The 25,080-nt window shown below is 40.2% G+C and overlaps 1 protein-coding gene across 2 annotated transcripts; it reads right to left on the reverse strand.

Moving 5' to 3' along the window:
• Positions 1-1,726: 1,726 nt before the first annotated feature.
• Positions 1,727-24,880, reverse strand: LOC119728609 (probable ATP-dependent RNA helicase DDX43). 2 transcript variants are annotated; one of them, XM_038200911.1, is made up of 20 exons: positions 24,706-24,880; positions 21,416-21,471; positions 20,596-20,743; positions 19,875-19,902; positions 18,785-18,849; positions 17,885-17,966; positions 16,130-16,227; positions 15,419-15,474; positions 14,945-15,063; positions 14,052-14,162; positions 13,095-13,168; positions 12,096-12,163; positions 11,620-11,720; positions 10,031-10,118; positions 9,607-9,666; positions 8,969-9,036; positions 8,527-8,636; positions 6,989-7,127; positions 4,996-5,083; positions 1,727-4,186 (listed from the first exon to the last, which is right to left on the reverse strand). In XM_038200911.1, the coding sequence occupies exons 1-20, from the start codon at positions 24,842-24,844 to the stop codon at positions 3,899-3,901; spliced, it is 1,986 nt and encodes a 661-aa protein (XP_038056839.1). In that variant the 5' UTR covers positions 24,845-24,880; the 3' UTR covers positions 1,727-3,898. The 2 variants fall into 2 exon arrangements, with proteins under 2 accessions (XP_038056839.1, XP_038056838.1); XM_038200910.1 differs by having other exon boundaries at positions 19,875-19,905.
• Positions 24,881-25,080: the final 200 nt, after the last annotated feature.

A 25,080-nucleotide genomic window follows, 5' to 3' on the forward strand; every position in this document is an offset into this window, starting at 1 on the left:
AAAACCTTTAACCGAATGCACACATAAGTTTGGTTACGTTCCACAATTCCATTGATTCGAGTGCATGAAAAAATATGAAGCCCGGGAAGGGACAGGGTGGAATTTTTTTTTGGGGAGTTTGCTAATTCGTTCGCACGAATTACCAATTCGTTCGCACGAATTACCAATTCGTTCGCACGAATTACCAATTCGTTCGCACGAATTACTAATTCGTTCGCACGAATTACAAATTCGTTCGCACGAATTAGTAATTCGTGCGAACGAATTAGTAATTCGTTCGAACGAATTACTAATTCGTGGGAACGAATTGGTAATTCGTGCGAACGAATTAGTAATTCGTTCGCACGAATTACTATAGGCCTAATTCGTTCCCACGAATTACTAATTCGTGCGCACGAATTACTTATTCGTTCCCACGAATTGCTAATTCGTTCGCACGAATTAGTAATTCGTGCGAACGAATTAGTAATTCGTGCGAACAAAATAGCAATTCGTGCGAACGAATAAGCAATTCGTGCGAACGAATTAGTAATTCGTGCGAACGAATTAGGAAATTCCAAAAAAAATTCCACCCTGTCCCTTCCCGGGCTTCATAAAAATATTCTTTTGAAAAGGTTCAAGCGACTTCGTCGAAACATTTATACAGAAAAGAAATTATTTAGACAGTATAGGCCTACTTGGCCCCCAATGGAAATTTGTTATAGTCCCATAAATGACGATTGAATATTAACGGGTCAGTAACGCAAACCTCCCTGTATTAATCCCCCCTTCCCCCGCCTTGGTGGAAACCCTGGCTAGGCCGCTAGTCATTGTCTGCTGATCTGATCTGTTTTCTCAGTAAAGGCATCATTTCCAGTATCTCGAAACTATCGTAACCTACCAAATTATGATCAAGAAGCCGACTTGGATATCGCAGGCCTACTGGTACTAAACGCGTAAAATAAAATCCGAATGAAAATCGCTTTTAGCGGCACGGGTGAAGGGAGAAATACCTATTTACTGAACTGAAAGTTCGTTTGTTTCACTTTTTTTGCAAGGGCATTTTACCCGCACACTTTAGTCAACTAAAAATTTGTCGAAAAAAAAGGCGCGCTAAACAAAATACAAATGTAGTCGTCTCGCACGACAACTGGTTCCCGCTTCCATAACATGGGGACCGGTAGCTAGTTCCCATTTAAAGCCATTGATTGGATCGCCTGATCTCAGTAACATTTTTTTTAAAGATTTGATAACGATGTTTACAGCTTTGCACATGGATGACAAAAGAACTTGTCTTTGGTCTCGACGTTTCGACAAGCCTGCTCTAGTCATCGTCAGGATGGCTATCAGGTGTTTTTTTTTGCACTTCTATGCAAAGGGATTTTTAGTCTATGATTTTTTAACAGATCCGCTGATTAATTATGCAAGACAACCGCATCTTGACCTCTAGATTTTGACCAATCAGCGGGCGCTTTCTATATCGGGTCTTCGGTCATTCGCCTGTTGCCCGACTTTTGTTGCATTACGAAACGCTGTATTCGAATTGACTAATCAAACCATTCATTAGTCCTGATTTAGGAATAAAATGACATCACGATTTAGTAAACTCGACTCTGATTGGCTGGCGCGCGGCTTGCATATATCTGCATGCTTAGACATATCAGACGTTATACAGGAGACTGGCTCCGTGGATAACGGGTGATAGACTAGGGGATTTTGCCCGCACAACTGAAATCTCAAAAAAGAGATAACATTAAGAATTCTCTTTATTCTCTTACAAAAATACAATGTGCGAAGACGTGTAGATTTGAAAGATGAAAATAAATCCCTACAATTATCAAGCTGGCAAAATAAATGGCAGTTAGACAAGGCAATGCCAAAACAAACTAAAAATAAAAGAAACCACCATCTTGGCAGTAAGATATGGAAACCCAATTCCTAAAATTCTTTTGTTTGGAAGACTATTACGTATTGTGTAATCTGGTAGACAAAATAAGAAGTCATTTTTTTAGGTGGTGCCGTGCTCATGCGCACACCGCACGTGTTCTTAAAGATGAAGCACACACATTTTGGTAACACTATTGGTGTAAGCATATATATTACCTGTGCCGTGCGCAACTCACGCTCGCCTGGTGCTAACTCAGAAAATGGCTGTCGCCGAAGTACTCTATATGTTTTCCTCGTTTTGGTAACACCCTTAATATAAATACCTAACTGCACAAACACTTATAAAACAATATGAAAAAGAAAAGAGTTTATTTAACAGAAACATTAAAACATTTACAAATGTGATAATACTTTAACAAATATGTTACTTTCTTAGCATGTTATATGCAAATTTTTGGTCTCAAGGTTCAGATGTCCGTGCAAAGTGAACAAAATACATTCACAAGGAACTATCTGTAATATGAGATAGTTGGCACACAAATAAGGGAATACGTGTGCTTGGGAGGTGTTAAACTTTATGTTTAAGACTGGTTGGAGTTGCATGCTGATATTCACATGAGCCAAAGACGAGGGTAATTATCAGCATCAAGACTCCAACCGGTATTAAACAGAGTGTTTAATACCGACCAAGCACATATTTATACCCATTCATGAATACCTTTTCCAAATTAAAACAAGTCAAAGATAAAACAAAACTTTAGCTGTATAATGGAGTGTCCAGCTCATGAGCAAGACGTAAACAAATCCTTTTATGGAGATTGGCATGTGTCGTGGTCGCACATACTGCATGTACTGCGCGATGTCGTGCAGATGCAGCTGTGGTGAGTGCGTTGTGAATTTAGGTCGATGAAATACTGACTCACTAGTAGTATTGCCCATGCCTACGTGAGGATGAACGTTCAACCAATAAAACCATTAAAGGCACTGGATATCATAGGAGTCCAAATTTCCTGTGACACAGGAAAAGTGTTGAAGACTAACCAGCAGCGTTTTAATCATCCGTTTAAGACCGGCCACATGACGGGCTCTCGACCAATGGGAATGTGAAACTGTCTTAGGTATTTATAAATAAAGGAATAAATATGTGCTTGGCCAGTTTTGAACAAGTTCCTTTAACACCAGCTAGGGGCCTGGATGCTGAAAATGTCCCAAACCACAGGCGAGGGACGTTGTCCACAACCAGGCCCCTACAACAAAATATGGCCTACAACTAAAGCTCCTTCAACCCTGGGTCTTTCTAAGCAGATGCAAAGTACATCACAACAATTATTGTTATATCGTGTGCTTGGATACTGTATTTTCATTGGTCTAGGACAGCCACATGTCTGGTCTATAAAAACGTATGTCACACACTGAGGGTGACATCGCATTGCTTCATTGCGCGCATGTGGAACCTGCCGGCGCGCATGTGGAACCTGCCGGCGCGCATGTGGAACCTGCCGGCGCACTAGCTTTGCGCAAACAAACAAGGTATTGGTCAGTAAATGTCCGATGTCTTCACCTAGTTGCACCTTCTGAGGCATTTACGTGTGAAACATCATAATTGGTTGGATGGACAACAGAACATTACTTCAATTTTGAAGTGGTAAATTAAAAATTAATATACATGTAAACCACAATTGGATGTTGCTTCAACACGATCTGGGAGAAAATTGACCCAAATGTCTGACCCTTCAAAACTTACAAACTATCAGTATGCTGGCAAAGCAACTTGAATTAGAGGACTGACAATATCTGGGCTAACACTGGGCTAAGATCTAGGGATGTTTTGACTCCACTTCTGAAAATTTTATGTAATCTCCCATGCAGGCCAAAAGCCCAGTCACCACTGGCGACAACTCTTTAAATGACTTCAACAACTGTTACGGCAACATCGGCTTATATTGCACTGTAAAATGTCCAGTCAAGTCCATGGGCTCCAACACAATAGCACCACGAGAAACAGATGTCATCGTGTATACAAACACTGGCACTAACTCATAAAGAAACCCTGGAAGCCATCATCGCTACGGCCACCTCGTCTGCCACCCCTCCCTCCTCTCCCACGCCCACCTCCAAACCCACCACCAAACCCAAAACCGCCCTCACGTGGTCTATCCCGACTTCCTCCCCTGTACCCCCCTCCCCCATAGCCCCTTCCACCGTCCCTGTTTCTGTAGCCACCGCCGCCGTTTTCTCTCTCCATTGCGCGTTCCTGTTCTTTCTTTTCTTTGTGCCGCTCAAATCTTTCAGCCATTTCCAACAGGTCGTCAGGGATTTCCTGATAAGAGACAATAAGAGAGAGCGGTGAGTATTCACAACTGCTGCATTCAAAGGTTAGGGGTTTCGCATTTGAATGGATACGTCAATGCCTACGTTAAGCTATCAGTAAGTGTTATCGCAAATGCTGCATTCAAAGGTTAAAGAGGGGTTTCGCATCCGAACGGATACATGAACGCCTACGTTGAGCTATCAGTAACCATTATTGACCATTTTGTTGTTGTGCATAATGTCCTAGTTCATCAAATGAAATAGCAAACGTTTCTATACTTAAACGTGGCAAAATGGCCACTGAACCACATTAATTCAAACCGGAATAAACCAGTTCAGTATTCTACAACAGTCCGGTTCCCAACAAGATTCGAAGATTTTTTTCCCCTGGATAAACACTGCAGACAAATGCAAACAAGGCTATGGGGGACGTGGTAACCCAATCGGCATTCTGTGTAATTTTTTGTGCAATCGGAAAAGAGATGGAAAATTTCGTTCATACAAAAGTTTGGACACACAAGACACCTTGTATTTTTTTTGCAAAATATTACTTCAGAACACGATGATCTATTCAATTTTGCTGGTACCCCGCTTTGCTTTTGCACACACACGATGAAAGAAAATTCGTCAAATCTTGATGTGCACATGTGCCACATGCACAATTGGAATACCGAACTGGCTTATTGTGAATGGTTCAGGTCATTCACAAATGGCTTAAAACAAAGTCGTTACAAACCTAGTTAAAAATATCAATACATTGTAGCAACCAAAACCTAATTATAACCTGAAAAACATTATAACCTGAAAGCATTGTCTGACCTGGTTAGCTTCAGCCATGATGCGCATGATGTCCGCAGCCCAACGCCAATCGCGACGTGTCATCAAGGTCAAGGAGGTACCAGTACGCCTACAACGCAATCAAAATAAACAAACTCCGAGAATTAACTGCTGAAATGCACAGTGCAGATTTCTGAAATGCTTCAACCTCAAAAACTGGTAAAATGCATTCATTTCTTTATGCAAACAATTCAAATTGGCCTTGAGCACATGGTGTTTTCTTATTGTCATGATTTTCCCATGCACTCTCATGGCAGTGTCATAGAAATTAAAGGACATATGCCATAAATTCCACAATGCTAAAGGAGTCTGCATCCATGTACACGGTCACACATTCTGGAATTTGTATCTTTGTGGAGTCATTTCTTTGTTCTCGTGTACTAAAGTTTTGCGAGTTTGAAAGTGTACTTTCAAAATGCTCCTATTTTCACCAAAATGAATTTCCTGGGCTGAAATTCAGGTTTTAATATCCCTTACATAAAATACTTCAATTTGGGACGAATCAACAAACCTTGGAAATTCCTAGTTTTTGAGTAAAATCCATATATCTATTTCGTGATAACCTTGTGGAGACGTATTCACCTATAGAAATTGCTTTGTGGAGACGTATTCAATCTAGTGTTTCCTATTGTGCACATGTCTCCAGAGGGTACCATGTACCAGATAGTGTTTTACATAACTCCCGAGGACAAGCCATTGTCTTTTCCTTTGTCCCTGTAATATAACACTCTCCCTTAGACAAAGCACTTAAACGCACGATCGAGGTCCATTTTCAACAAAAGATAAACTCGATGTCAACAAAGAATCTGTTGTTCTCCCTTCGTTTGTCTGTCCTCCGTGTGCATGTAGTGTACGCCCATTCAAACAAGAATGAGCATTTTTCTCACATGCTACGGGGAAGTTTAGAAAAAACTGCAGGTGACTTCTTAATTAATTAGAAATTGAAAAGTACTTTCACAATATGATGTGGTTTAGGTACTCAGATATCTCTACAAAGAGTCTCTGGCTTAGGTGTTATACGTGCGATACAGCAAAACTAGAAAAAATGAGGAAATTCCAAACCACACAAGACTTTGTACAGTATTTTTCAATTTGAAATGGCATTCTTGAGAAGCAAAAACCGAGGAAATCAGCGGATCCGAAGAAAAGTTGCATGCCCGAGTCTTCCTCAGAAATCTTCGAAATGCTCTCCCCCCCCCCCCCCGAGTTTTGCCTGGGGAAAAGGAATGCTCATTGGATAGTCTGGAGGCTACTTTTACTTTATATTACCTTTCAGAGCAATTAGTTATTTGCACTTTGCCAGGTTTGTTAATGTCTTACAGGACAATAAAACGCTTCTTTGGTGTATTTTTTCTGAACCAGGGAATAATGTCGCTGCTACTTGTCATAAAATAAACTTCCAGTGCTGACCAAGAACATTAATTCATAGAATCCTGGGCGTCAATTCTTATTTGGTAAAGATTGGTAAACGACTTGTGTTCCTTCTGTCATGTAGAAAAGGAAACTCTGATTCACTTATTTTGCACTTGTGAGAGTTCTTTATCGTTCTGGACCCAAATTAGTGAATGGATTAAGAAGACCTTGAATAGAAACGTGCTTTTAGATTACGAGACGATTTTATTTGGCATACGTAACAAAAATTTGAGCGCCCTTAACCTACATCTTCTCCTATGCCGTTAGGCAAGTAGGGTGAAGTGGCTTGCCCAAGGACACAACATATAACCAGCAGCTGGATTTGAACACCTGACCCTCTGATCATGAGTCAGGAACTCTAACCTCTAGGCCACACAATGTATTAGAGAAATTCATATTTACTACAAATGGTAATCTTACTAAATTTGATGTGAAACGGGATCCATTCTCTCTTTTATGTAATGATTAATATCTGATTTCTTTATACTTAAGAGAAATATTTCTTCTAAACAGTTTCCCTTGAGGGGAAAAAAAAGGGGGAAAAAAAATTTGGTTAACTTACCCAGCACGACCCGTGCGACCGACTCTGTGCACATACTCCTCAATGTGGCTGGGGCTGTCATAGTTTAAGACGTGCGTGATATCCTTGATGTCCAGGCCACGAGATGCAACGTCTGTGGCTATCAGGATACGCACTGAACCTGCATGAGGTACAGATATCAAGAGGGTTCTGACTATGGCTATGATTACATAACATGGCTGCCGGTCATGCAGTCACAGACAAAAAAAGACCCAACTCCCAGATTTGGGCCCCAAGCCACGGTTTCAGAGACCATGGGCCTGAAACTTTGGCTTAGCACAAAAAAAGACTGGCTTATAAAAGCAGGTTACCAGCCAAAACTCCACGTAATGTATGCTGCTCGTGATTAGTATTCAGCTGTTGTTTGCTTAGCATGAAAATCACATGGAGTTTTGTCTGGTAACCTGTTTTTATAAGCCAGTCTTTTTTTGTGCTAAGCAAATTTTTGTGCTTAGCAGCGCCGTGAAATTGGCCCCATATGCGCTCCGTGCACAAGTACCCCATCAATGTACTTGGGGGAGACCACTGGAAGAGACAATGGAACGCATTGCCGACGCACCTGCGGTCATGCGAAGATGCTATGGCTTTGCGCACGGAATAAATGAGTTGCAAGTACATTGCACCATACGCATGCGAACTGGTGTGCGCGCGTGGTGTGTCCGGTTCACTGGGCTCTCGAAAGTGGACATAAACGCCCTCTCTTGTTTGCGAACACTCCGTACAAACCCATGGAAGAGCTCCAGTCGAAGAGACACACCTCGTGCACGCACTGGTTTGTGTGCGTATCTTGCGAGAAGTACGCATGATTCATTTTGTAATAGTTTTTGGAGTCAAAATTCAACCATTCCCCACTATGTTAGGTATTAGCATATATGGTACTAACCACCGCAAAAAAGAAGAAGAAGAAAGTCCACACTCATTGGAGGGGTCATAATTTTGAATCTGATCGTCTAATGATAACGTCATTTATATAGACCTTTGGGGAATGTTGTTAGCTACATTTTGATACCCCGTTTGCTACCGAAGACTGTTAACCATCCAACATTAACAACATTTTATGAAAAATGATGCAGTTTGAAAAGTTGCAAATTTAAAGAGTACGCAAGTGGAAGTTGCTGCGTGACAATGTTATATTGTCCGAAACGAATGGCAGGGAATATCGATCGCACAGTGCTTGTATGCATGGGAGCATGCGAATTGAATTACCTGCGCTTTGTTTGGACATTGTGCAATCAACAGGGGTCAATTACGGGCATGTGTGGTTACGCCTAGCAATTTCTCCTCGCGTTATCACTAAATTGGCAACTTTTCAAACTGCATCATTTTTCATAAACTGTTGTCAATCTTGAACGATTAACAGTCTCTGGTATCAAAATGTAGCGTACAAAATTCTCCAAAGGTCTATATAAATGACGCCATAAGACGACGATCAGATTCAAAATTATAACCCCTCCAATGAGTGTGGACTTTCTTTTTTTGCAGCATTCATGTAATGCTGTTCATTGTGAGCAATCTTTTACCTTCTTTGAATTCAGCAAGGGCCTGCTCCCTGTCGTATTGTTCCCTATCGCCATGGATACATTGGACAGAAATATCCAGGAGTGACATCTCGGATGACAGCTCATCTGCCCTGTTGAAAGCAGCAACACAATTCAATTCCATTAAATTCCATTAAATTCCATTAAATTCCATTAAATTCCTTTTAATTCCATGAAATTCAATAAAAACCCATTAAATTCAATTTTATGTCAAATCAATTTTGAACTGCACTACGGAAGTTGGCAAGGCAAAGCCTCATAAATAATTCACCATAAAATTTAGTAAAAAATAATATAAATGTCGACCCTATGTACAACATTTTGTAAGGTCTGTCGGGTTATTTGAAAACATAGCAATTTTTTTTGCCCCAAGTTCTATTCCAGTACTGAATAATCTTGGCAACTTTTTATTCCACCAACTTACGTGGATTTGCGTCCCACAAAGACCAGTAGCTTCTCATCTTCTTGTAGGCTTGAAATGAAGTCTACTAACTGCAACCACACAATGGACAAATAAAAAAAAAAACACGGTAAGAAAACCCATACCCGATTAATGAAAGGAATATACTGAACTACCTATATCCAATTACTATACCTCATACATATTCATGATAGAGAACTGAAGTCTCATTGGTCCATTCCCCATCACCTGCAAGATGCTATTTTTGCTGTTTACGAAGTGTGCTCGTTAGTATTCACGCACAGGGTAAATACACATACGCAGTCTTACCCGTGCGACAGTCTACTACGCACGCGCTTTACAAAGCAATCATAGAACTGTCGCACGGGTGTAGTACGCATACGCGAACATCGCCCTAGATACACACGAATAGATGGCGGCACACGTAAACGTTAATCAGTGTTTTGCTGAGCTCAATGATGCTGAACTGGAGAATATTGTGAACAATATTGACACTTCCTCTACTAAAAAAAAAATGTTGTCCACAACGCGGTATAAACTCATTGTCAGAAAAAGCAGCATTTTTGAAATAAATTTGAAAAGTCCATTTTCCAATTAAAATCAGAAAAGTGTTATCTCTGATTCTGATAAGTGACACTTACCCGTTCTTTCTTGTATTCTTCATCAATGACTTCCACCAACTGAGTAACACTATGGCATGCCTGTACAAACAAAACAAAAAAAGATCAACATTGAAAATATGTTCTCAAATTTTATACTATATATTCATGCCAAAATTGAAGCAAAACTGGTGTCCTCAGCCTCTGATTACTGAGCCATCCAAATACCGATAATGTTACAACAAGTTTCTGACTACATTATCGGTAAATTTTTGTAACAATATCGGTTAGTGATACAGTATTGGTCAGTTGTTGTTACATTATCAGTTAGTGATACGTTATCTGTTGGTGTTATTACATACATTATTAGTTGTAACACGGCTTCAACAATACTGCAAACCTGGCATATGAAAGTTGAGGATATCTGATTGGCTGAAATTCGATACAACATAAAACCTGTACTTACTGAGAGGTCTAACGATCCAACGTTAACATGGAATGGATTCTTCATGTACTTTCTGGCAAGTCGCTGTACACCATCAGGCCACGTAGCACTGCAATGAGACAGAAAAGAATGCAACAATGTTCCCCTCCAAACATTCAAACACCTGATAGCATTCTTGGATTCAATAGAACTTCTTCAAAAACCACAACAAGTGTTTACGTTTTATGCTACGCCCAATATTTTTAGACTACGTGGGCAACAACGCGTGCCGCACTCCAATGCCATTATGTATGTTCTAGCCACACGCATCGTACGCACTTACTCATTTTTTGCTTTTGTGCACGCATCTGGGGCTTTATCCCTCCTATGCAAACACACATTCTGTTCCAAGTTGTCCTCTCAACTGTTTTCAACAGTTAAGAGCTCCCGGCCTACATAAAGCACGATTGATTGGCTGCGACTGTTCGATACAGCTTTGCTTTGACTGTAGGTGATTGATAAGCCAGCTGTGCCCACAACTTGCCTGCTTTGTCTGATCATGGTCTGCCGACTGATTTTGACTAGTCACAGTGCTTGCTTGACATATGATCTGACTGTTTGTGACTAGCTTGTGTTAAAAGTATAGCAGGGAAAGTGGATGGAAATTTTGACTGTCTGCGACTATTTAAATAAAATAGCAGGAGGGTTGATCACTACTGTGATGGGTCAAAACATCCGAGGCACAGCGTAATGCATTGGTCTTTTTAAAGACACGGCTATGTACATGCTTTTCTGCTAACAGAGCTGCCATCCATTCTACAGAGACCATACACAGAGAGCATAAGCAGTAAGCACAATACATAGCGTGCTAACCTCAGAGGTGGAATGTGCTTAAAAGCAGTGTTGCAATAATGGACACCTCAAATAAAACATGTGGCTTTACGTAGTTGAATAACAACATTGGTACAGGTTTGCTGACACACCACATGACATACAGCGGTTCCCTCAAGGAACTGAGATGTTCTCAGCATTTCAACCATTATGCCCTAGTTCTCATTACACAAACATAACAAGGTATGGGAAGTTAACAAACTAACTAGCTTGTCAACTTCCAATACCGAGGGGAGCTAATATCAACTTTCCACCTGAAAGAAAACATGTTTGTTTTACTACACCTCATACATATTCATTTGCCGAATTTTTCGGAAACTTGTCCAGCTCACCAAAAGAATATTATTGCTCAACCTCAGAAAAGTTTATACCGCATTGTGGACAACTTTTTGTTAGTACTGGAGGCATCTTTATTGTCCACAATATTCTCCAGTTCAGCATCATTGAGCTCAGGAAAACAACATTCATTACGACTGCAACCGTCTTTTCACGGTAGCAAGGGCGATGTTTGGGCGTGCGTACTCCACCAGTGTGACAATTCCACAATTGCTTCGTCAAGGGCATGCGTAGTGGACTATCGCATGGGTAACCCGTGACGACAGTCCAATACGAATGCGTATTTACCCTGTGCGTTAATACTCGAGCACGCGCTTGGTGAACAGCAAACGTAGCATCTGGCACGTGATGGTGAATGGACTAGTGAAAATTCAGAAAATGTACCCCCTTCATGGTCAACCAACCTGGTCATGATGGTCTGTCTGTCTGGTCGTACATCCAGCAAGATCTTCATGATCTGTGGTTCGAAGCCCATGTCTAACATACGGTCTGCTTCATCCAGTATCTGTCAAATACATCCACAAGATATGATCAACTCTAAAATAATACACTTGACAAAAAATGATATATCATAACATAGACGGAAGGGTGTTTACATAAAAAACATGAAGTAAAATTGCTTAACAAATTGTTTGACATTTATAATTTTTGACTTGTTTTGACTTTTAGACAGAAAGGTATTTATGAATGGGGATTAATGTGAGCTTGGCCGGTCTTTAACAAGTACGTTTGAAACCGGCTCAGGGGCCTGGTTGCCGATAATGGCCCGAATCGAATTATCAGCGTCACCTGAGCCGGTCTTAAACGTTCTTGTTTAAGACCGGCCAAGTTCATATTTATCACCTTAATCTTAACTTGATTGATGTCGATATATACTCACAAGGAATGTAACTGATTTGACGTCTACAATCTCATTCATGATGAGGTCATTCAGTCTGCCGGGTGTGGCTAATGTTTGGAAACAAAGGAGGCAGGTTGTTAGAAATGAAGTATTTTATGAAGGAAATTTACAAAGAAAATACATTCCAAAGCAATGCGAGATTCATAAGGTTCATATATTATTTTGATTGCAAAGCCTCTTCTCAAGGGGCGATAGGTAGCAAATAAAGGCACCGAAATGCTACTTTGGGGGTACAAATATATGTGAATCCCACGTTAGTGACTCAAGTTTACAGGTGGCTAAAATTTGGAGATCACGCCTGTGCGTTCTTTAATGTTTATATTGAAGTTACTAATTTGCTTTGGGGTCATTCCATGACAAATCACGCCAAACAAATTAAAGTTTAAACCCCGTCCAATTGGTTTATGCAATGAACAAGTGAATTTAACCACGGGATTATTTTTTCCCGAAAATTTCGATTTTCACAAAAGGCAACATTTTCCAGCTAACTTCTGATATAAAGCCATATTCCACAAATAGTTATTCGCACGGGCCACTGACAAAAACAACCGTTTCGGATTGGGATTTAGTTTGAGATTTATTGCTTTTAAGTCAATTGCAAAACTCAAACAAGTTGGGCTGGAATTATAGCCTCTAAAGTTGCAATGAACTCAATAAATGATTACCTTTTACTTCAAATAAAGTCAATTTTTATGTCTACTTGAGATTTCCACTGTCCGGCCGTCAAATTCGTCTGTTTCAAGGGAATGAACAACGCATGCATGACATACTTCCACCAGTGACTCTGCTCAGCAAGCAGGGTCTGTGGTGGCTGACCCGTTCGAGCCCCGAGAATGACGTCAGAGCTAATCGCATGGCACGGGGCTGACCCGTGTCGACCCGGGTGAGCTAAACGAACGCACCCATTGTCTGCCTTTCATTTCTTAAATAGAAAAAAATTGTAGCGCAGGACTGTCACAAGAGGGCGCTGTGACTCACCAATGATGATCTCAACTCCTTTCTGGACGATGTTGATCTGCTCCCTTCTGTTGCCGCCACCATACACACACACACTGCATGCAAAAGTCATAAAAATAAGAAAGTGTTTTTGAAGCCAGAAAAAAAAGAGAAAAAAGAGATTTTGAAAGAGAAATCAGACTACTTTTTAAAGTTGCGTCCCCGTGCTATTTTAGAGTTTCATCCTGAAAATTAGATTCCTTTCCTAAATTGCTAATTTTCTAGCAATACAAAAATCGGTCACTTTTGAGTGAGAAAGCACCCTCCCACCCCCCCCCCAAAAAAACCACAAACACATTGGCCGATGTTTAGTTAATGCGTTAATTACTTTACAATTTTGAAATATTGGCTGACAGACAATAATGCTGTTCTTGCAGGGTAGGCTGGTTCCCGACCCACAATGAGTAGCGATAATGTGTCGATCGGGAGCCAGTCTGTTTGCAAAGACAATCTGTTTGTGCCGAAAAAAAAACAAGCTGAACATTTATATTAAGACAAAAATTAATATTTGTTGAAGAACATGAGGAGCATAACATTAACCCAAACCACCCTAATCCTTCAAAATCCAACTGCATGTTTTGTTGGAATCTGTTGGAGTGAGTACTGCACTAGTAAACTGATTATGCTTAACATGGGGTCAGGCATACCACCATAATCATAAATTTTGTATTTACCTAAAGGCACCCCTTAACCCTAACCACCCAACCCTTCAAAATCCAAAAGCACATTTTGTTGTAATCTGTTGGAGTGGGTACTGCACTAGTCAACTGATTATGCTTTACATGGGGTCAGGCATACCACCATAATCAAAGTCCAACAGTTTGGGTGTTGAGTTTACCATATGGTGTTGGATTTTGCAAGAGTGAGGAAGGTTCCTAGTAAATTACTGACGGGGTTAGCGTTAAGAAGAGGCAGACGTTTCTTTCTGCCACTACTTACCTCTTGATACCCTTATAGGAATACTTGCTAACTTCTTCTTTGATCTGTAATGCCAACTCTCTAGTTGGTGATAGGACCAGGACGTTAGGTCCGCCACGCTGTTCTCTGGGTCTAGAATCAAACCGAGATAAGATAATGAAAGGATTTGAGAGACACTGGTCATTGCCATTATTGAGATGATGCCAAGTTTATGCGTAGGCTGCAGACATTCTTATTTCAAGACGTGCATGTAAGTTTAAAAACCCTATTGGTTGTAGGAGCACCAAGTGCCTGCGTACTGCCTGCATGCGAGTGTGGTGCCCCCTAAGTGATGTCTTCTAATTCTGTTTGTTTTATATTATACAAATATTGACTGCTTGGAGTGGTTTAGTACATAAAGTGATCCATGGAGCGTTCTTTCGCCTCTGGAAAATAAAATGCTCCATGGACCACAATTTAAAGCAGTCAATATTTGATTTATAACACCTCACCCTCGGATCCGGTTTTACTTGAACTTTTCCAAACCACCCCTTCACAAAATGTTTGAGCCCAGCTCTGTAGTGCTAGCGCTTGGGAACAATACGCGCAACGTGCACACCCGTATGCATTTGTACGCAATACCGTTTGTAATGCATATAGTACTTTGGTTGCAACGGGTATAGAACTTTGGTTACTATGCATGTAGTACTTTGGTTGCTTTGCGTATAGTCTTTTTGGCTGTGCACAGCAAGATAGCAAAAGCAGCGAATACCATGTGACTCGCTCTAGGCCAATCAAGATACAGAATCTGTGGGTGACGTGTTATAATGAAGTTTACAGGAATCACAACTTATACATGTTCATCTAACATTATGGAGAAACAGAACTTCACATTCACAGTACAAGCTGTTAAACTACCACTTTCTTCAACTCACATTGGTTGCAGGTCGGTGTGAATGAGAGCTGGTAGTAGGAAGGCTAACGTCTTCCCGCTTCCAGTCTGCGCTATGCCGATCAGATCATGACCTTTCAAGGCAACAGGCCAACCTTGCGACTAAATACAATCAATCAGATGTTCAATATATTGATGGCAAAAGGTAATAGTTTGTAATGAATTAGGGTGTCGCAACAACACAATGTTTTCATTACGAACAGTAGAAAACTCACATCTACTGAGGCAGTGGTAGTAAGTTCACTTCATTATAAAATTTAAAGTTTGTAAAAATATAATTTTTGAAGCGAAGCAACATGTAAACATACTTCAAAAACCTTGGATTCAGGTCTGTCTAATATGCATCTAATAACATGCATTCCTAATAATGAAATATGGTTTTGTATTTTTTTTTAATGATAGGACTTGCATAATTACTTCACAATATTTGTTAAAAACCAAAACTTGTTACCGATACCTGAATGGCAGAAGGCTTTTCAAATTTCTGTTTGCGAATCTCTCGCATAATCTCAGCTGAAACGAAAAGTATGGAAAAGAAGTTGATGAATTATGTTAAGAAAATCACTGTAAATCTGGTACTGTGAAAAAGTGCACCCCAAACCCAGGCTGGACTCGAACCCACAACCTGCAGAATTACCCGCAGATCACGAATTCAATGCTCCAGGCCACGAGGCCACTGACCTCTCCTTAACAAAGTGGATTTTTAACTCCCAAATCCACCAAAATCCTCTTTGCAAAATAGAGCATTTTGTAGGATTGAGGTTACATGGAAAAGGTATTTTACTGATTTCATAGGATGCACTTTGTCAAGGTCTTGGGCCGGACCTTGCATTGTTAATGCTCAGCCATGCATAAATTTAGGTGTAGATTATGCTTGAAATCCTCCATACTGCTCCAGAATGTCACTGGCTCTGCCTCAACATATTGACAGTGATTGCTGGTGGATTTTGCAGGATTCAGGCAGTGGTCACCCCTCCAAGGACCACATTCAAGAAATAACGGAGGATTTTGCAGGATTGAGGCTGTATGCTATTTTTACATGGAGGCAGTTGGAGGATTTTGAAGGATTGAGGTTACATCCTAGCAAACATGCCTAGGGAGTTAGGATTAAAGAAGCCTCGATAATGATATTTAGTATCCATCGATACCAAGGACGTAGACTACTTACGGTAATGGTGGAATGCTTCTTCAAATGTTCGGACTGGTTTGGGGACAGGCCTGGGGTTATCCTTACAATCATCATCTATGGTTACTCCCAAATTCTCTCTGAAGAAAAATATAAATCAGAGATGAAGTTTTACAAAATAAAATTAAAACATTGGGAACAATATCTGTACTGGCTTTCATGGGACGAACGTTACAAGAGTTTATTATTGTTGTGCGCATAGTGGCGGGATTCAAATCCTTTTAAAATTTGGTTTGATTTCCATTATTCGATTTAGATTTTTTGAAATAATTAAGCCTTCCATTTTTTGTGACACAAGCTTAAGAAAACAACGGTGGAACGTGCCCCAATTTGTTCCATGGTCTCTGATTGTAACTGCATTCACTCGCTAGCGGTCTTCTTGGTATATGAATAGCCTGCCCATTTGACTTATCAGAGAGTTCCCATCCATTTTTTTCACCATTACAGCTCTGGAGTGTTTTTGTGAAGGCCCAGTGGTCATTGAAACCTGCAAAGTATACCTAGTCATTGTGGAGGGCACTTTTTGTTGGAATGACTGTGAACTACAGGGTGGTAAAAAAAAGAAGGAAACACATTTTGACAGGTATTTTAACCTACTTACTTAATGTATTTGAACTGGTTTTTTTTATAATGTAGTGAAGTATAGTTCTTCAACCATACATGGTGAAAAAATCTATTAAAAAATCACAAAAATAGTGTTATTATGCTATTAAATACAAGTCACCAAAATCCACGTGTATGTCTAGTGTAGTGTTTATTGTCTTGAGATCAAGCTCCGGAGCTCAGTCAAGCGGATGGAATAAAGCCGTCCGTGGACAAACAGGTTTGGCACATGAAATTTTTAAACTACTATATCTCAGAGACAAAATATGCCTTTGCAATCATTTTTTTGTCACTTAACTTTAAAGATCAATATTTTAATACCATTAAATTGAAGTTTTGAAATATGCTCAACAAGTAGGTGAAAATGGCTGTCAAAAGTGGGTTTCCTTCTTTTTTTTGCATGGGAACTTCCAGTGAAATCAGAAAACAGTTATTCTTGAGTTTGAATTTTTTTCCAGATAACTGGATTTTGAAAACTCTGATTTCTCTCACCATTATGTGTGCATAATCATCATTTTCAGAGAAGTACAGTGTTATTCAAGTAGAGTGTATTTCAATTAAAGGGAATATACAACATTTGCAAACATCGAAAAATAAAACTACCAAGTTGTTATGAAATACCTTACTAGGATGTTGGTAAATGACAGTCTAAAGCATCCTGTAAAATTCTGGCACCTGGTGTTAAGTCATTTTCAAGAAAAATGTTACTTTTGTGTACATTTCAAACGGTGGTCGGCCGACCACCGTTGGAAAAACTATTTTTCAACTACTGCTCCATATTTACCATTTTTTTTTCAGTCCAAATTTTGTTTGCTATTGGTTCCATGTTCATGAATGGGTGCAGGCCAGCTAGACTGGTTCCCTCACCTTACAATTTTCCGGCATTTTTGATCCATTTCATCTTTAAGTGGAGTCGGGGAACCAGACTACTTGAAAATTTTGTTTTTCTTGGTTTTTCCAGCATTTTCGTACGCAAAACTTCGAACATGTCAGTGTAACAATATTTGATCTATTATGCTAACACCTCAAATAGTTCATTTCTGAAAATTACAGCAAAAGCCAATTATGTACATTCCCTTTAGGTGACATTTATGTCCCGAGTTTTTGTTGTTAATAAAGGATGTCAGAATGTACCTGATTTCCTGTGCTTCAGACTGTGTCAAGTTTTCCACCGATGGTGCTATGATGTAGAAATCCTTCACAACTTCAGGATAATCTGGCAAAAAAAAATCAAATCAGTAATACATAAAATCTTGTTCAACTTTGCACAGGAATTGTTTGAAAATGCAAGGCGTTGTGGAAAAATGAGACGTAAATGGGCACAGGCCATTGTGGAGCAAATTGCAACAAAAATATTTTGTTTTTGTTTTTTCAATTTTCATATTTATTAGGCCTTTTTGCTAGGATGTAGCCTAAATCCTGCAAAATCCTCCAATTGGCCTAATGGGAAAATAGCATATAGCCTCAATCCTGCAAATTCCTCCATTATTTCTCGAATATGGTCCGTGGAGGGGTGACCACTGCCTGAATCCTGCAAAATCCTGCGGCAGTGACTGTCAATATGTTGCGGCTTGGCCAGTGACGTCCTGGAGCAGTACGGAGGATTTCAAGCATAATCCAGGCCTATATTTATGCATGGCTGAGCAAAAACAACACAATGTCTGGCCCAAGATCTTGACAAAGTGCATCCTACGAAATCAGTAATGCACTTTTGCCATGTAACCTCAATCCTCCAAATTCCTCCACTTTGGCAAAGAAGATTTTGAAGGATTCAGGGCGGTTAGGGTTTCTCTTTAATATCATTTCTAGCGGAACAGTTTCACAGGGTATTTGATACCAGTCCTATCTTCACTTTAAACAGTGTTTCTGTTGTTTCATTAGTAGGTATTTTATCCAGTAATTGCAAATAATCCTACATCGATTTAACAAAATGCCTGTAACCTTTACCCGATCCATGAAAAGAGTAAAGTTATCAAATGAGCCACATACATTTGGATAATTTTCAAGTACAATTTAAAATGCACAATACCATACCGTGCCATTTTTCCATTTCGCTGTTGGCAGCGTTCGCAATAGCCTGCTTCCAATTGATCACGGGTCTATCAAGAAAATACATGAAAACAAAGTCAATAACAGAGATTGACTCTCCTTTTTTTATAACTGCCACAAACTGTCAAAAAACATAACCACTCCTATTCTTTTGTACAGGCTGGTCACCAACTACCAGAAACCCCTATCAGAGATGCCAACATTCAAAATTCAAAAAGCGTAATTTTTCCATCAGACACCTGCTGAAAAGAAGAAATTCCCTACATTTTTGTACATAACATGAAACCTGTTGAAAAATCAAAAATTTGTCACAGCCAACAGATTTCACAACAAAGCCCCACTTTTTGCTGTACTTGTTAAACTTCTGGTGAAATGAAGCAATCGTTGTTTGTTCTTCAATCAGCAAAATGAAGAAACTATAATGTTCAATTGCCACAGAAAAATGCTCGCGTTGCAATTTCCGTGAATTGCTAAATATTGCTAAATATCACAATGTTTTCATTGTTCACATGATTTTCCATAAAGTATAATAGGGTAACTGTGCCAGTTAGCAACTTGTTGAATTTGAAGCTCATCAATACTGAGGTTTGGCAAGACTACATGATGATATCTGGAAGACAAGGTAAATGTGCGAAAGTTTAGGGTATAATAGTAGCCATTTGGCTTGTTACTATGTCCTCATAATTATTCAGTCACTTATATGCTTTAAAAAATGTTATTGAATTAAGGAAGTGTAGGTAGAATCACCAAAATAAACATTTCAAAAAATAAAATAATAAAAAATTATACCCAAATATGGGAACAAATATATTACACTACAGGTATTAAAGATTTATGCAAATTAGGCATATGTTCACTAAAACTCCAGCTTGGTAACCATCATTTTCGGATTCAGCACCCCAAAATAGCTGAGTTGCCAACTTCTACTCAAAAAAGCCTCTTCCTGTAACATTTTTTGAAATATCACCTAGACTATGAGAGACGGAGGTTAAATATCAAAGGAAAAAACCCAGAAAATAGGCTTGGTGATTCATAAATTCAAAAAAACTGCGTTCTTTGAAACGTGGGTCTATACCTTTTGTATTCTCCATTTGGTGCCGTTGCTGCTGATCATGGTGATGTTGGAAAAATCAAAAGAAAGTAGATAAAAAAAAGGTATAAAAGCATCTTTAAAAGCATGGGAGTTCGTCACTGAGCAAAGGGGCAATTCTTCCGAAACTGAAACTTCACCATTAAAAACAGTCACTTGACCGAGTTCGACTGAAATGACAACTTTGCACAGAATGCATGTTTGCATCTATACGAGAGTTAAAGTACTTTATTCAGTCAGCACAGCTTGGGTGCTTTTCAACTAATAAATTCAGCATATAATAATAACAGGCATTTATATAGCGCCTTTAAACTGGGTATCAAAGCGCTTTACAATTGTTATTACCCCTGTTCAATGGGCAAACACTCCTGAAACCTTCTCAACTCCCTGGGGAGCATACACGGCCGGTAGGCAGCCATTTTGGCGCTCTTGGCCATAATCTACACAGTACATAATCTCACAGTAACCAGCTCTGCCCTCACAGGTACCCATTTACTCCTGGGTGGAGAGAAGCAATGAGTGACAAAGCGCCTTGCTCAAGGGCACACGCACCATAACCCTAGGCAGGACTCGAACCCACAACCTGCAGAATTACCCGCAGACCACGAATTCAATGTTCCAGACCACTAGGCCACGGCACTCCACGAGGACTTGAGCAAAAGCTCAACTACCATACTGGTCTGATATAACATGGTCTCACTCCTACCAGTACTTGGGAGAGATGCTCTGGATTTGTAAGACATTGATGGTCTCAGCAGCTCTTCTATCATCTGTCTAGCCTTCTCGATGGCCTCCTCGGTCCCTCGAAGCTCAACAGGGACTGTGCCATCATCGTTTTCCTGGTCTCTTGGAACCTGCGGAGAAAATGTCACATTTACCATAATTCTAAGTCTTTTAGCTTAGAAAGGAGATAAGATTCTGAAGGTTGATGAATAAATGTAGCTTCATGCAACACTTGTCAAAATGAGAATCCTACAGTGTGACAAGATCCACAGGTCGACCATCTAAAGGTACATCTTCCTCAGTGTCTGTGATATGAGATTTATAAAATATTAAAAACAAATATAAATTCCCCTCCCGAATGATTTTTTTTTTCAATCTGAGTGATAAAAACCTAAAAATCTATTTTGAATGGCCTTAAAATTTCACCATTAAAATTCCCTGAAGATGGGTTCTCCTGCTGCAACAGGCTTGAGTGTGCATATATGTATGCATCCACTCAATTGACCTATCGCTGTAGAATCGTGTTAGAATCGCATCAATGCAACTTGTGAAATTTTGTCCACTTACATGCCCTACAAATGGATGCGGAATGCGCAAAATTTGAGACAAACAAAACTTAGTGTATGAAAACTCCATCGGGTTGTCTAAGGGGCGGGGCTAACTCGCAAATGGCGATAGGTCAATTACCTCTGGTTTTTAAGCTTGCATTTTGTACAAAGCCTGTTCTTTCTGAAGTGATTTTTGAAATCTTTCTGTCTATCTCTCGAACTGCCCCCCAAAAAACAAAAAAACACTGGTCCGACCTTTATTCTAGCACCACTGTCATCTTGAAGTTCACGGATCTTGCTTCCTTGTCTACCTGCAAAATAAACAACATAAAAAAAAGTTGACAATTTGTAATAAAAAGCCGTATCCTCTCCGAGTGATCCCGTTTGCTATTTCCCAGTTCTGCATCGTGACGTTGGGCATGATCCCTGGCTGTATGGCATACTGGTTTATGGCTTCTGACTAGCGCCCCTTGAACAAAAATATTAACTAACTGGGAACCGCCAACTTAGGGCTGGATAGCTTAGTTGGTAAGAGCACCGGAACGGTTATCCGGAGGTTCAAACCCCGCTCCAGTCAATTTCTTGTTGAATTTTTCAACATAAAAAAGTCATAGAGATGTAGCAGGACGTCAACGAAAGATAAAATGAATAGTTTCCACTTGTCAATGATCTGTACATATGTCCATTCCAGATCTGTCTGAATGACATAAAACACTCATGATTGTTGAGTTGTGCCGTGCTATGATGCCAAAGAATGCAAACTCACATGTGCACGTAAAAGGGTAATCATTACTTTTACTTTAGGACCCTATTCCTAGCTTTGTACAAAACCGCTGAAATGGCGTCGGATTGCAACATTCGCTCTTTTCACGCTCCGCCACTGGGCATGCACAGTCTCGATCTGGCAACTTTACACAATAAAAATAGCCGGTTCAGTGATCTGAACCCCGATGCGGGAATCACTGAACCAGCTATATCTATTGTGTAAAGTTGCCAGATCGAGGCTGTGAATGCCCATGGCGAAGTGTGTAAAGAGCGAATTGGCCTAGTTCTAGGCCTTCTCACTCTTGGTATGGTAAGTACTGAGTGCTAATGTTGGTAATCCTTACCTTTGGGACCCCGTTCCTATATAAGGTTAAAAGACTCACCAAAACAGCTGACGAAATGACACTCAAAAGTGACATTCTGATATTTCTTGTCACATTTGAACAGTTGGCAATGACACCTTCTTGAATATCAGCAAGTTTAATTTTGTAGAAAGAGGGCAGGGCTTTGATTTATGAGGGGTTAAAGACGACGATGACAAACAGAAAATATATTGAAAAACCAAGATGGCGAACTGCAAAACAGGTAGGAAAGTCACATTTTCTTTGAAAGTGCTTTCAAAATTACAGCTAACACAATTAACGTGAGTTTATCTGAAAAAAAAAGCCTGCTTTAGCTAGACCCGTTAACATGGTTATATACATATAGCCACGCTTCAATCTATAGTAAAAACACTCTATTGTGATCCGTGGTTACTGTGATAGAGTGACCGTTCTAACCGAATTTCGGCTACATTTGACAGAATATTTGCATACAAAAGTGAGTTGTACACAAAATCCAGCAGACTATTTTTTTTTTCGGCAGAATTATGTAGATGAAGGAAAATGAAAAAGATTAGAGAAAATAGGGCCTATATTTATGGCACATTTGGTTTTAAAAACCTTCCTATTTTTTAAAGATCCCTGAAACAAACCCGTGCACAATGGAACAGCAATATATACTGGGTAATTTGGCAGATTTTGGAAGTGGATTTAGCAAAATTTTACATGGTATTACAGTCATCCTGCCATGCAAGACAGTTAGTCGGGTACCCACTGGTGGGACTCTTACCGTTTTGCACATGCAGAACTCGGGGTACCAGAGTGTAGGAAAGAATGTTGCAACCTGACGCCACTTTTTTCTTCATATATCATCTCAATGAAGGCCATTCATTGCAAAAATGATAAGACATGAATCTGGGACTGAGAAATATTTCCAATTTTGTTAGGAAATGACTCTCCATAGATTTTGTACACAAGCGCGGAAGTGGCGTCACGCGTCAGGTTGCAACATTTTTTCCAGAGTGTCATGCCTGTCTTTGATTTTCTGATCATTTTGAAACGTTGGTTGTGACAAACTTGTGCCGTACTTTACACCAACTTTTTTGGCAATGACAGATCCAACACTCGCGTAAGTTCACAGGAAGCTGAACAAGTAAGTGATTAGCTATGGGCAAAATTATACATGGTTATATGTAGCGGATCAAAAGATATAATGATTTCGCTTGTATTACGCGACCCGTAAGGCTTACAAAGGGTCTACAAGTACAACATGGTCTAGCTTTAGCCTGCAAAAGTCACTTTGGTACTGGACAGTACAACAGTCAACAAACAAGTACAAATGTCAGTTTTGAACAGAACTCGAGCTCGTGAAAATAGGTGTCCTAAAGATAAGGATTACCCTACCTAATGTTAGTGATGGGGAACAGAAGAGATATATGTGGCGAATTGGCAATGAGCCGAAATGCATTTGAAAACGCAATGCCTGGGCTGAATGAATGGGCGATGTCACGCCCCAACTATCGCATCGGTCCCAACTATAGTTGGGACTGTCCCAACTATAGTGCGGCAGTTGGGTCGGCCCAACTATAGTTAGGACTGGAGTTGCGCCGGATGCTTCATGCTTGATAGATCTTGTTGGATTAAATGTTCCGCGGCGCTGGCACCGTGTATTCGTCGTGCATGCATGCCGCAAGGCTGGCCGGTCACGTGGTACTGCCTAGTTGGATGAGTTGTCCAGCTGCTGGGTTGATTGTCCAGCAACATTTAGCAAAATTCAAAGATTGCCATGGCCGGCCAACTATAGATGGGCCCCACCCATAGCTAATGTCAAAGGTCCCAAGTAAAGTCGGACAGTATGTAACAGAGCTGTAGGGAACGTTTTATAGTCGTCGTACATCAATGTAAACTATAGTTGGGACCGCCATATAAAAATATTGCGGTGGCCCAACTACAGATGGTCCCCACCCATAGATAATTTCATTGGTCCCAAGTAAAGTCAGATGTGTATTAGAGTTGTAGGGAATGTTTTATAATCGTACAACAATGTACACTATAGTTGGGACCGCAAAATAAAAAGATTGGAGTGGCCCAACTATAGATTCGCCCCATCAATAACGAATTTCAGTGGTCCCCAGTAAAGTCAGACGTGTATCAGAGCTGTAGGGAACGTTTTACAGTTGTACACATGGTTGTACATCAATGTAAACTATAGTATAGTTGGGACACCGCAAAATAAAAAGATCGGAGTGGCCCAACTATAGATGGGCCAGCCCAACAGTGGAACTTACAGTTGGGACCGTCCCAACTATAGTTGGGACAGGCCCAACTATAGTTGGGACCGATGCGATAGTTGGGGCGTGACAGCAACAAAGTAACAAACATGACAAAATGGTCCGATGCGGCTATGGCGCATTCAACATGTCAAAACACATTCATTGTCAATCAAAAACATTAACCCACCAATTATTTTACCAACATCATTGGACCCTACAGATACTGTCTCGAAACTGGAATTCCACTGTTGGGTTGGCGTTCTGCTGAATTCCTGACTTTGAACATGTGGAATTTGATTCCGAAACCCACGACCGCGAGAAGGCATTTTTGACACTGTACTGCTACTGCTAGTGATCGCGTGCTCGTGCTGACATGTCACTACCGTCCGATTTCGCCGATGATCAGTACATGCAAAACACGTGCACCGTGATTTCACTTGATACGTCTGGGTTTCAAATGTATACAATTTTATCAAACCTCGGCTCTACCTGGGCTGTGGCTTCATCACTGGTTCATCAGTTTCCCAACCGAACTGCCATAATTGTTGGCCATCAATATTGC

Source organism: Patiria miniata, unplaced genomic scaffold, assembly GCF_015706575.1.
Source record: "Patiria miniata isolate m_02_andy unplaced genomic scaffold, ASM1570657v1 HiC_scaffold_20, whole genome shotgun sequence".
NCBI lineage: Eukaryota > Metazoa > Echinodermata > Asteroidea > Valvatida > Asterinidae > Patiria > Patiria miniata.

Coding starts and splice junctions, on each gene's coding strand:
- LOC119728609 (XM_038200910.1), bottom strand. CDS start 24,844: ATGCCTTCTCGCGGTCGTGGGTTTCGGAATCAAATTCCACATGTTCAA. Junction 17,967..18,784: donor CGAAATGGAAAAATGGCACG/GTATGGTATTGT, acceptor TTTTTTTGCCAG/ATTATCCTGAAGTTGTGAAG. Junction 5,084..6,988: donor GGTCGCACGGGTCGTGCTGG/GTAAGTTAACCA, acceptor ATTGCGTTGTAG/GCGTACTGGTACCTCCTTGA.